The 13,178-nt window shown below is 44.2% G+C and overlaps 1 protein-coding gene across 1 annotated transcript in view; it reads right to left on the bottom strand.

Annotated features, from left to right (window-relative positions):
- Positions 1-13,178, bottom strand: part of DLG2 (discs large MAGUK scaffold protein 2) — a 415,458-nt gene that overhangs the window by 132,397 nt on the left and 269,883 nt on the right. Inside the window, exon 12 of the mRNA XM_032219707.1 lies at positions 9,664-9,766. Within this exon, the coding sequence (XP_032075598.1) occupies positions 9,664-9,766 (103 nt within the window). The remainder of the gene's footprint in view (positions 1-9,663; positions 9,767-13,178) is intronic.

Consider the following 13,178-nt stretch of genomic DNA (forward strand, 5'->3'; position numbering starts at 1 on the left):
TCTTGTCCTACCCTCAGGTGCCCAGGAGAATAGCTTGACTCCCTCTTCTTTGTGGCAGCCCCTGAGATATTGGAAGACTGCTATCATGTCTCCCCTGGTCCTTCTCTTCACTAGACCAGCCATGCCCAGTTCCTGCAACCGTTCTTCGTATGTTTTAGCCTCCAGTCCCCTAATCCTCTTTGTTGCTCTTCTCTGCACTCTTTCTAGAGTCTCTACATCTTTTCTACATCGTGGCAACCAAAACTGAATGCAGTATTCCAAGTGTGGCCTTACCAAGGCCTTATAAAGTGGTATTAACACTTCACATGATCTTCATTCTATCCCTCTGTTGATGCAGCCTAGAACTGTGTTCGCTTTTTTGGCAGCTGCTGCACATGGCTGGCTCCTATTTAAATGGTTGTCCACTAGGACTCCAAACTCCCTCTTACAGTTCCTACTATTGAGCAAGGTACCACCTATACTGTACCTGGACATTTCGTTTTTCTTGCCTAAATGTAGAACCTTACTCTTTTCACCATTGAATTTCATTTTATTAGATAGTGCCCAATGTTCAAGTTTGTCAAGATCCTTCTGTATCTTGAGCCTGTCTTCTGGAGTATTGGCTATTCCTGCCAGCTTGGTGGCATCTGCAAATTTGACGAGGGCCCCATTTATTCCCTCATCCAAATCATTGATGAAGATGTTGAAGAATACTGGGCCTAAAACAGAGCCTTGGGGTACTCCACTGCATACTTCCCTCCATGAAGATGCAGTTCCATTGAGGACTACACGTTGAGTGCGGTCGGGCAGCCAGTTATGAATCCATCTGGTGGTGATGCCAACCCACATTCTTCTACTTTATCTAGTAGTAGGTTATGGTCTACCTTATCAAATACCTTACTGAAGTCCAAGTAAACTATATCAATGGCATTCCTCTGGTCCACTAATTTTGTCACTTTGTCGAAGAATGCAATAAGATTAGCCTGGCATGATCTGTTTTTGACAAACCCATGTTGGCTTTTGGTTATTACTTTGTTTACTTCTAGGTGTTCGCAAATTCATAGCTTGATTATCTTTTCCAGAATCTTTCCTGGTATTGAGGTCAGGCTGATAGGTCTGTAGTTTCCTGGATCTATTTTTCCCCCTTTTTTGAAGATGGGAACCACATCAGATCTTTTCCAGTCCTCTGGTAGTTCCCCGGTGCTCCAGGATCTCCGAAAGATATAGTTCAGTGGTTCTGAGATCTCGTCTGCCAGTTCCTTCAGAACCCTGGGGTATAGTCTGTCCAGTCCTGGTGATTTGAAATTTCATTTCTTTCATTTACTCTTTGAAAAAGGCCAGGAGAATTTTGATATATTAATGTTGAGTGCTCAAAAAGAAAAGTCTATTTCCTCCCACTCTTTCTATGACCTTTACTAAGACTTCATTTCCTGAACACACACACACACACACACACACACAGAGACACACAAACACACACAAACCCCTCTATCTATCCATCTATTTCTCTATCTATCTATCTATCTATCTATCTATCTATCTATCTATCTATCCATCCATCCATCCATCCATCTATCCATCTATTTCTCTATCTCTATCATCTATCTATCTATCTATCTATCTATCTATCTATCTATCTATCTATCTATCTATCTATCTATCTATCTATCTATCTATCTCCATATCTATCATCTATCTATATATATATCATCTATCTATCTATCTATCTATCTATCTATCTATCTATCTATCTATCTATCCATCCATCCATCCATCCATCTATCCATCTATTTCTCTATCTCTATCATCTATCTATCTATCTATCTATCTATCTATCTATCTATCTATCTATCTATCTATCTATCTATCTCCATATCTATCATCTATCTATATATATATATCATCTATCTATCTATCTATCTATCTATCTATCTATCTATCTATCTATCTATCTATCCATCTATTTCTCTATCTCTATCATCTATCATCTATCATCTATCTATCTATCTATCTATCTATCTATCTATCTATCTATCTATCTCCATATCTATCTATATATATCATCTATCTATCTATCTATCTATCTATCTATCCATCCATCCATCTATTTCTCTATCATCTATCATCTATCTATCTATCTATCTATCTATCTATCCATCTATTTCTCTATCTCTATCATCTATCATCTATCATCTATCTATCTATCTATCTATCTATCTATCTATCTATCTATCTATCTATCTATCTATCTATCTATCTATCTATCTATCTCCATATCTATCTATATATATCATCTATCTATCTATCTATCTATCTATCTATCTATCTATCTATCTATCTATCCATCCATCCATCTATTTCTCTATCATCTATCATCTATCTATCTATCTATCTATCTATCTATCTATCTATCTATCTATCTATCTAATCTATCTATCTATATCTATCTATCTATCTATCTATCTATCTATCTATCTATCTATCTATCTATCTATCTCTATATATCATCTATATCATCTACCTATCATCCATCCATCCATCCATCCATCCATCAATCAATCAATCAATCAATCAATCAATCAATCAATCAATCTATCATCTATCTATCTATCTATCTATCATCTATCTATCATCTATATCTACCATCCATCCATCCATCCATCCATCCATTATCAATAATCTATCTCTCAATAAAAGGGGCCAAAATTGGCAGGGGAAACAGAAGCGGGGATGGCTCCTGCCCCCAGTTTGAGTAAGGCTTAGTTCCTTTATTTATAACATCTGTACAGTTCCCCCCCACCTTGAACCATTTATCAGAGCAAAGGGGGGGGGATGTCATCCACCGTTACCTCCAAACTTTGCAATCAAAGGCTTTGGCTCCAGTTGCGATGCAGACCTGATGGAAGGCATTTCACAGGTGCTCACCGGAACGGAAAGCTCAGGATTTATACGGATGGATCTAGGACATGTTTATTCTCGAGTTATGACCCATAAAACTTTAAATAATGCTCTGAACAAGTTTTTTGAGCCGTAGCCAGGAGCCCATTTAATTCTTTTTTGGGGGGCGAATGTCCTGGGAGGGAGTTGAATAATTTGATATGACATCAAATATAACTCAGTTCCTTCGGCGATGAGATATGACAGCTTCACGTAAGGACGGCAGTTTGGGATTTAGCCACCGAGGGAGACCTTTGAAGTCAATAAAAGTCACCTTCTTTTCTTTTACACAAGAAGCACATATGAAAATGGACAATGGTTTGTGTAACCAGGAGCATCTTCTGTTTTTCTTCTGCTCGATTGTGTCTGATTTTCGGAAACTGTCTAGCAAGCCCCTGCAGTTTTCTTGGCAAGTTTTTTTTTCAGAAGTAGTTTGCCATTGTCTCCTTCTTAGGGTTGAGAGAAAGAGACTGGCCCAAGGCCACCCAACTGGCCTTTGTGCCTAAGATGGGAGTAGAATTCACAGTCTCCCATTTTCCAGTCTGGTGCTTTAACCACTACGCCAAACTGGCTCCCAGGAGCATCCGTAGGGAGGTCACAAATGGGAGCTGTGATAATGTTTGGAACCAGAGGCACTGGAGAAGTATCAGACAAATGGCTAATCCAACATCTTCTTAAAAACTTCCAGTGTTGGAGCATTCACAATTTCTGGAGACAAGTTGTCCCACGGGTTAATTGTTCGGTCAGAAAATGTCTCCTAAGGCCCAGGTTGCTTCTCTCCTTGGTTAGTTTCCGTCGTTTGCTTCTTGTCCTGCCTTCGGATGCTTTGGATAATAGCTCAACTCTCATCTACACCAAACTGGCTCTCATATTATCTCATATAATTTGGCCGTATCAAAATTATAATCTGAAAGGATTCGTGTTGGGGGATGCAGACCTTTAAATGTGTATCTTCTCTTCTTATTCCTAACCCCCAAAAGCAATTAATCTCTTGTGGACATCCTTACCTTCAGAATAGAATAAGAATAAGAATAGGATAGAATATAGAATATAGAATATAGAATATAGAATATAGAATATAGAATATAGAATATAGAATATAGAATATAGAATATAGAATATAGAATATAGAATATAGAATATAGAATATAGAATATAGAATATAGAATATAGAATACAGAATATAGAATATAGAATAAAAAGAATAGAATAGAATAGAAAATAGAATAGAAAATAGAATAGTAAATAGAATAGGATAGGATAACAGAGTTGGAAGGAACCTCGAAGGTTTTCTAGTCCAACCCCCTGCTCAGGCAGGAAACCCTACACCACTTCAGACAAATGGTTATCCAACGTCTTCTTAAAAACCTCCAGTGTTGGAGCATTCACAACTTCTGGTGGCAAGTTGTTCCCCAGGTTAATTGTTCTATCTGTCACGAAATTTATCCTTATTTCTAGGTTGCTTCTCTCCTTGATTAATTTCCACCCATTGCTTCTTGTTCTACCCTCAGGTCCCTTGGAGAGTAGTTTGACTCCCTCTTCTTTGTGGCAACCCCTGAGATATTGGAAGACTGCTTATCATGTCCTTCTTTTCATTCAACTAGACATCATGAAAACACACAAAATGGCAGCTGTGACTTTAAGTTTGTGGTCACTAACTTGCCACAATTAATTTACATTAATTCTTACTCCTGCTGGTAAGAATTGATGTAAATCTTCCCTACCAGCAGGGGTGGTATTCACTTACTTTCCCTACCGGTTTGCAAACATGAGGGTGTGCCCATCGACACATGAATATGGCTGTCCGCGCATGCGCTTTGCAAGCTTGCACACATGCGCACAACTTGAAAATGTGCCTAAATAGGACGGCATGGAGCTAGGGCGGGCGGGCGGGGTCATCCACGATTTTCACTAGCGGTTTGGGTGGACCAGTCCAAACTGGCTGAATACCCCCTCTGTCTACCAAGGATCTGAGGGCAAGACAAGAAATAACGGATGAAAATGTGTTAAAGAGAGCACCCACCTTGAATTAAGGAGAAATTAATGAGAACAATTAATCAGTGGGATAGCTTGCCTCTAGAGGTTGTGGGTGCTCCATCGCCAGAGGTTTTCAAGAAGAGACTGGACAGACCCTCGTCAGAAATGATATAGAGTATCTTGAGCAGTGGGTTGGACTAGAAGACCTCCAAGGTCCCCTCCAACTCTGTTATTCCCTTTTCTATCGTCTCCTTCCCAGCTGTTATCAGAGTATATCTTAAGTTAGGCTAATAGTTGCTTAGATCTGGCAAGATTCTGTCTATAGGTAAAGACATTAATCTTAAGTAACTCAATGTCATGTTTGGTTATTGAAGCCCAATAGATACTTGTTTGAAACTTGGCTTTTCCTCAAAACTCTGGGTTAGGTCACTGTTGTGGCCCAACAGGAGCCATTGGAGCTGCCACCAGACTCCGACAGCGAGGGGCCCTATGAGTCGGCTTTGGAGGATGTGGAGGACCCTGGACAGGGTTCCGACTCCGAGCAGGGTGCAGAGAGGCTGGTTGGCCATCAGGAGGCGCCTGAGCCTTGGACCAGTGGGGAGGAGATAAGGGAGTGTGATCTGGATGTCAGCAGTGGGGAGGAGCCAAGGGTTCCTGGATGCCCGGCACCGGAGAGCTAATAGGCGTAAGGAACAATTATGCAATTACAGGAGGTAATTGCACTCAGCTGGTGGTCATTAGGCTCCTCTCCAGACTATAAAAGGAATGCTTGTGCACATGCCCCTTTTGCAGAAGTCAACGCAGGAACTAATGTCGGAGAACATTATGGTGAGCTTGGCAGGCTGGATTGCTGCCACGGCTTATCTGTGCTGGATTGCTGCCCAAGCTTGTCTGTGCCGGTTTGCTGCCAAGGACCTGTCTGTCTGTTAACTAAATGCCGTAACTTACCTTTGGCTCGAAGTGTGTGTTGGTGTGGGATGAGAGGGGTCAGAACAGGTCATGATCATGGCTTGTTTTAGCCATGATGCGTGTTTCCTGTGTGACATCCTTTTCTGTTTATTTTGTTCACTTTAGATCTGGACTGGTTTGAATAATACATCACTCAGATGGCTTTGACTAAAGGTGGCCTTATAAATTTAAAACTGTAATGACAGTACTTCTCTAACTAGAAGTTAAATACTTAAAATATAAATCACAGGCAGTGACAGACTCTCTGTAACCTAATCCCCTCCTGAAATAAAATAGTGCCCACCACGTTAAGATGTGACATATCAGTAGGTTCAACTGCTCCGTGTCCTAAATAATTTTCCTGGCTTGTTTGCACTTGGTGATTTACATCTTTACACAAGTCAAAGTTATTCAAAGGTTGGAATCCTTTTGTGATTTATTCCTTGAGACACTAATAAAGTCATGCACACCGACATTTTCAACCGAAAGTTTACTAGATGGATTGACCTCCTCCTTCCTTGAGTTTTTTTATCTTCTGCACACAAAAGAAAGAATATCTTGATATGGCTCGAGGGAACAGATGTAAACATACATGTCTTACTGCTATCAGCGTACAACGAAACAGATAATAACTAAAGACAACAGCAGGTTACAGTAGCCTGGGAAATTACAATACTGTACTAAATAAGAAACTAAGTACAAAGAAAAGAATTCTAACGTTACAGAATACAGAATAAAATAAAAATAACAGAGTTGGAAGGGACTTTGGAGGTCTTCTAGTCCAACCCCCTGCCTAGGCAGGAAACCCTACATCACTTCAGACAAATGGTTATCCAACATCTTCTTAAAAACTTTCAGTGTTCGAGCATTCACAACTTCTGGAGGCAAGTTGTCCCACTGATTAATTGTTCTAAATGTCAGGAAATTTCTCCTTAGTTCTAAGTTGCTTGTCTCCTTGATTAATTCCCATCCATTGCTTCTTGTCCTGCCTACTGGTGCTTTGGAGAATAGGGTGACCCTCATCTTCTTAGTGGCAGCCTTTCAAATATTGGAAGGCTGCTGTGGCCTTTGAACTCTGGTGCTGGAGAAGATTCCTGCGAGTCCCTTGGACTGCAACGTGATCAAACCGGTTAGTCCTAGAGGAGATCAACCCTGACTACTCTTTAGAAGGCGAGATCCTGAAGATGAAACTCTAATACTTTTGCCACCTAATGAGAGGGAAGGACTCCCTGGAGAAGAGTCTAATGCTGGGAACCATTTAGGGCAAAAGAAGAACGTGACACCAGAGAAGGAGGTGGCTGGATGGAGTCACGGAAGCAGTCGGCATGAGCTTAAATGGACTCCGGGGGATGGTAGAGGACAGGAAAGCCTGGAGGAATGTTGTCCGTGGGGTCACAATGAGTCGGACACGACTTCACAGCTAACAACAACATCATATCTCCCCTGGTCCTTCTTTTCTTTAGACTAGCCATCCCATTTCCTGCAATTATTCATCTTATGTTTTAATCTCCAGCCCGCTAATAATTTTTGTTGCTCTTCTCTGTGCTTTTTCCCAAAGTCTCAACATTATTTTTAATATTGTGGTGACCAAAACTGGACACAGTGCTCCAACTGAGGTTATTAGGTAAAGGTAAAAATTCCCCCCACATATGTGCTAATTATTCCCGACTCTAGGGGGCGGTGCTCATCCCCGTTTCAAAGCTGAAGAGCCAGCGCTGTCCGAAGACGTCTCCATGGTCATGTGGCCTTACTGTTTAGTTGGCATGACTAAACATCGAAGGCACATGGAACGCTGTGACCTTCCCACCAAAGGTGGTCCCTGTTTTTCTACTTGCATTTTTACGTGCTTTCGAACTGCTAGGTTGGCAGAAGCCGGGACAAGTCACGGGAGCTCACTTCATTGCGCAATGCTAGGGATTTGAACCACCGAACTGCTGACCTTTCTGATCGACAAGTTCAGCCTCTTAGCCCCTGCGTTCCTTAATTGTGGTCTTACCAAGGCATTACAAAGTGGCATTAACCCTTCACATATTCTTGATTCTTGATCAGTGACCTTGCCTCCAGTCTCCTCCTCATGAGACAAACGAGAAACGTGTCCAAACCAAGAAAATAAAGGCGAGCAGATAACTTTGGTTGGCAAATGCTTGGAAAGCCCTCCCTTTGAGGTGGCAAGTAGGACATCCCATCACTACTTGCAGAAGCAGCCCAAAGTCTTCATGGTCCATGTTGAAAAACCTGGGAACCTAATCTTGGTAGGTGGTTCAAAGCCTCACCTGATCTCTCAGGCATTTAATGCAAATTATAGTGGACCAGGTTTGCAGAGTTAGCAATAGCAGTTAGACTTATATACCGCTTCATAGGGCTTTCAGTCCTCTCTAAGCGGTTTACAGAGTCAGCATATTGCCCCCAGGTCCTCATTTTACCCACCTTGGAAGGATGGAAGGCTGAGTCAACCCTGAGCCGGTGAGATTTGAACAGCCGAACTGCAGAACTGCAGTCAGCTGAAGTAGCCTGCAGTGCTGCATTTAACCACTGCGCCACCTCGGCTCTTAGCATCAACTCCAGCTGAGTGACTACACTACACCATCAGCAATGCCATGGAACCAAAAGAGCTGCTGTCCGTGGTGCTGAGTAGGTTGCCTTTATAATAGCTACCCGAAGGTGCTTCTTCCAAAAAGCAACTGGAATTCCTTGGTTGAAAAACGTTTTGCTTCTCCTCCAAGAAGATTCTTCAGTTCAGTCCAGGGGTGTCAAACTCATGGGCCAAATCCGACCTGCAGGGTGCTTAGATCAGGCCCATGGGGAACACCCTGGAAACAGGGAAGGACCGGCCTGCGTTGCCTCTGCCAGCAAAAACTAAGCTCGGAAGGGCCGTGCGTTGCTCTCCCAGGCTCTGTTTTCAGCCGTTTTCCGCTGGCAGAGGGTTGTTTCAGGGTTCCGATGGAGGCCCTAATTAAATCATGAGCCTCGAGCCAAGCTTCAAAAGGAATCCAGTTATTTATTAGGAGCAACCTGTCCGCACCTATCCGAGTGAAGCCAGCTCTGACCCCATGTTGTAAAAACCTGGCTGTTCCGGCAGGCCTGGGGCTGCTGACCTCACTGTTGAGGTCCAGCCCCGATTGGAATGAATGTATGAGGTGTTGCTGTTTTTAAATTGTTTCTTTTTTCGTTATGCGTTTTTTCTCTTTATTTTTGTAAGCCGCCCGGAGTCCTTCGGGATTGGGCGGCATATAAATGTGTTTAATAAATAAAATAAATAAAAATGTAATTTACAGCCCAATTACGACCCTGTTTCCCCCCTCCTGGGAACACAGCCTTGAGAAATGGAATGTGTTTCTGGTTGTGGCTGCCCGGCTATTCTGCCAGTGCCCCTCCCCCTTCTGCCTATGGCAACTTGAGAGCAGGCCAGGGATGCTTTGCGAGTTGACAGGCTTTAGGAGGCCATTACAGCCAAAAACTGGGTCCTCAGGCGCCCCCGACAAGAGTGATGTCAAGCTGGCCATGCCCACCCTAGCCACGCCCACCCCGGTCCCTCGAGCTCAAGCACAACCCTGATGCAGCCCTCAATGAAATAGAGTTTGACACCCCTGGGCTATCCATTGATTGAAACCTTATGAAACACAATCACTGACAGACAACCAGTAATACTTCATCTAACATTAATAACTTAATTCCTTCCCGGAAAAGCTTTCAAAGCCAGCAGACAATACGAAGGAGGAAGGCAGAGATAACGTTGAAACAAACAGGTTGGGTGTTTGAAAGATGATCTCTTCATGCCCGCCCCCCCGCACCGCAAAGATTTGTATGTTGGTCTTAGCCTACCTTCAGGCTGGTATTGTGCTATAATGGTCACCACCTGGCCTGCTCCTTTGAGGGCTGCGGCCGCTTGTTCATGTGTAGCACCACGAAGATCAATCCCGTTGACCTGCAGGGGAAGGAGGAAAGCCAACAGCGTGTAACTTAATTTTCATCATGCAAATATGGAGCTCGCCTGAGAAGCATGTTTTTCCCCTTAAACATGACACTCAACTTCAAATCTCTTGTGGCCCATTAGCCGCCGGCCCCTCCAGCAGCTGAATCACAGGAAGAGGAGGTGTGGGAGTCAGGGTCAGCATCAAGGCAACCTGTGAGTTCCGAGGGGTAAGAGGGAATGGAGCTGGCAGAGAGAGAGAGAGACAGAGGCGGAGCCTGGGCCATCTGTCAGCCCTCAGATGGAGAGTCAACAGCCCCCAGGTCTGGAGGTGGGTGATGAGGAAGAGGAGGAACAGCTGGGTCCAGTGCCTGATGCATGGATGCACAGAGGTCAGAGGAGAGGAGAGCAGTGGAAATCTATGGGCTGGTCCTTGGGACAGAAGAACCACCGCTGCTAGTGAAGCCCCACCTCAGGGGATAAAAGGCAGGGGGCAGAGATGAATAGATGTGGCAGAGGAGAGGAGAGCAGTGGAAATCTATGGGCTGGTCCTTGGGACGGAAGAGCCACCGCTGCTAGCGAAGCCCCATCTTAGCTCTGGGGTTAAAAGGCAAGAGGTGGAGATGAATAGATGTGGCAGAGGAAAGGAGAGCAGTGGAAATCTATGGGCTGGTCCTTGGGACAGAAGAGCCACCGCTGCTAGCGAAGCCCCACCTTAGCTCTGGGGATAAAAGGCAGGGGGTGGAGATGAATAGATGTGGCAGACAACTATTCATCTCCCTGCCAGATGGACTTGTTCGCCTGCGTTGAGAGAGAAACTTTTTGCCGGGGCTGCTGGCACTCCTAATCAAGGAATCTTTTGAGTTTCCTTCAGAGGGTTTCTCATGATTGGGGAACCGGGTCGGAACAAAATCCTTCTGTTAACCACCTGTTCTTATATGTAGCATGTAAAAAATCCACAAACCGTTCCCAGGTTCTTATACAGCGGTCTAGGGTGTTATCTCCGATCCAAGCAATTAATTTCGCCAGCTCTGCTAACTCAATCGATTTCAAAATCCATTCCTCAACTCTCGGCATCCCTTTTTCTTTCCGGTGTTTGGCGAGTACCATCCTCGCAGCCATGCTTCACCATGTGAAGGAATAGCACCCCAAATTGTTTTTCAATTGAATTATATTAAAAAGTTCTCTGCGTTATTAAGGCTTCCTGCTCCCTATGAGTAACCAATATTATGCTGCCACCTTGTGGAATTTAAGGGGATTTATAAGGTTTATGGAGTAAAATCTATTCTAGCAATAGCACTTAGCAACAGTTCTTAGACCTACATATATACCGCTTTATAGTGCTTTTACAGCCCTCTCTTGGCGGTTTACAGAGTCAGCATATTGCCCCTCCAACAATCGGGGTCCTCATTTTACCCACCTCGGAAGGATGGAAGGCTGAGTCAACCTTGAGCCTGGTTAGATTTGAACTGCCGAATTGCAGTCAGCCGGCAGTCAGCAGAAGTACTGCACTCCATCCATTGCACCACCTTGGTTCCTAATGATTATACATAGTTCTTGACTTACGACCATTCCTTGAACGAATGGATGATAATCTTGCCTCCTCTCACATTGTGATCATGTGAAGTCCTTTCTTCACAACTCATATGGTCCTGAGGTGATGATGGCCACCAGGAGAGCTGGAATTCACATTGCTGGGCAAAACGGTCATGTGAGAGCAGCTTCATGGCTGCACTGCTCTTTAGCGATGCAAATTTGAGTCTCAATCACTGTCATAACCGAAGGACTATCTATATTATGCAGCTGTCCATGGTGCTGAAGGAGCACTTGACTTCAAGGTTTCCAGAACTTATAATTATGGAAGAGGTTTTTTTATTGATTGGCCCACACTCAACTCACATACGGTACTTGACTCTCCTCTGAAGGTGTGGTTACTAATAGAAGTGGACCCTCTGTTGGCTATTTTTGCATCTTTTATCTTTTGACAAGGCAATCTGCCTCCCCCACTCCATGGGGATGTTCAGTGCAGAAGAAGGATAAGCAGAGTCACGGGGTAGGGTGGTGGAGTCAAGAGAGAAATCAGCTTGGGATCGTTACATTCCCACAAACAGTCGAAGTCCAATCCCTCTTGAATTATTTTAACTCATATCAAGCAGGTGGTGGAGTCAAGAGAGAAATCAGCTTGGGATCGTTACATTCCCACAAACAGTCGAAGTCCAATCCCTCTTGAATTATTTTAACTCATATCAAGCACCAATTTAGTGTGGAGTGTTGTGGCCGAGCAGGAGCCGTTGGAACTGCCACCAGACTCCGACAGCGAGGGGCCCTATGAGTCGGCTCTGGAGGATGTGGAGGACCCTGGACAAGGTTCCGACTCCGAGCAGGGCACAGAGAGGCTGGTTGGCCATCAGGAGGTGCCTGAGCCTTGGACCAGTGGGGAGGAGACAAGGGAATGTGATCGTGATGTCATGCATTGGAGCAGTGGGGAGGAGCCAAGGGAGTTGTTCCTGGATGTCTGGCAACGGAGAGCTAATAGGCATAAAGAACAGTTACGCAGTTACAGGAGATAATTGCACTCAGCTGGTGGTAATTAGGCTCCTCTCAAGACTATAAAAGGAATGATTGTGCACATGCCCCTTTGCAGGAGTCAACGTATTCACTAAAGCTGGAGAACTTTCGTGGCTAGCTTGGCAGGCTGGATTGCTGCCAAGGTTAGTCTGTGCTGGATTGCTGCCAAAGTCTGGACTGTGCTGGCTTGCTGCCAAGGTCCTGTCTGTGTGTTAATAAATCCTTGAAGTATCTTTGTCTCGGCGTGCTTTGGTGTAGGACGAGGGGGGTCAGTACAGTGGACCATTAGTTTAATCAAGGAAACTATCAAGAAGAGCAGCGGCGGGTTTCACATTTTGTTGCCACCAGTTTGCCACACGTGTGCACGCCCAGTTCACAGGTGCATGTGGCACTTCCACACATGCGATTTGCTTGTGCATGCACCTCCCGCGCATGCACCTGGACTCAGAAAGGTGCCCAATTAGGATGGCATAGAGCCAGGGCTGGTGGCTAGGTCCACCCGCAATTTCCGCTACTAGTTCGAACAAACCAGTCTTAACCGGCTGAATAACCATCAGGACAGACCAATCTACAACTAAAGAAAATTACATGACAAACCAATGAATCAGTGGAGTGACTTTGCCTTCAGAAGTTGTGGGTGCTCCATCACTGGAGGTTTTGAAGAAGAGCCTGGACAGCCACTTGTCCAGAATGGTATAGGGTCTCCCGCTTGAGTAGCGTTGGACTAGAAGACGCCTGCGTTCCCTTCCAGTTCTGTTATTCTGTTATTAATGGACTATATTCTTGGGTAAGCAATAAATCATCTTCATTGGAACTTAATGTGCGGTCCAGAATTTTCACACCAATAAGGATGTGTGCA

This window comes from Thamnophis elegans, chromosome 6 (assembly GCF_009769535.1).
Source record: "Thamnophis elegans isolate rThaEle1 chromosome 6, rThaEle1.pri, whole genome shotgun sequence".
Classification (NCBI taxonomy): Eukaryota; Metazoa; Chordata; class Lepidosauria; order Squamata; family Colubridae; genus Thamnophis; species Thamnophis elegans.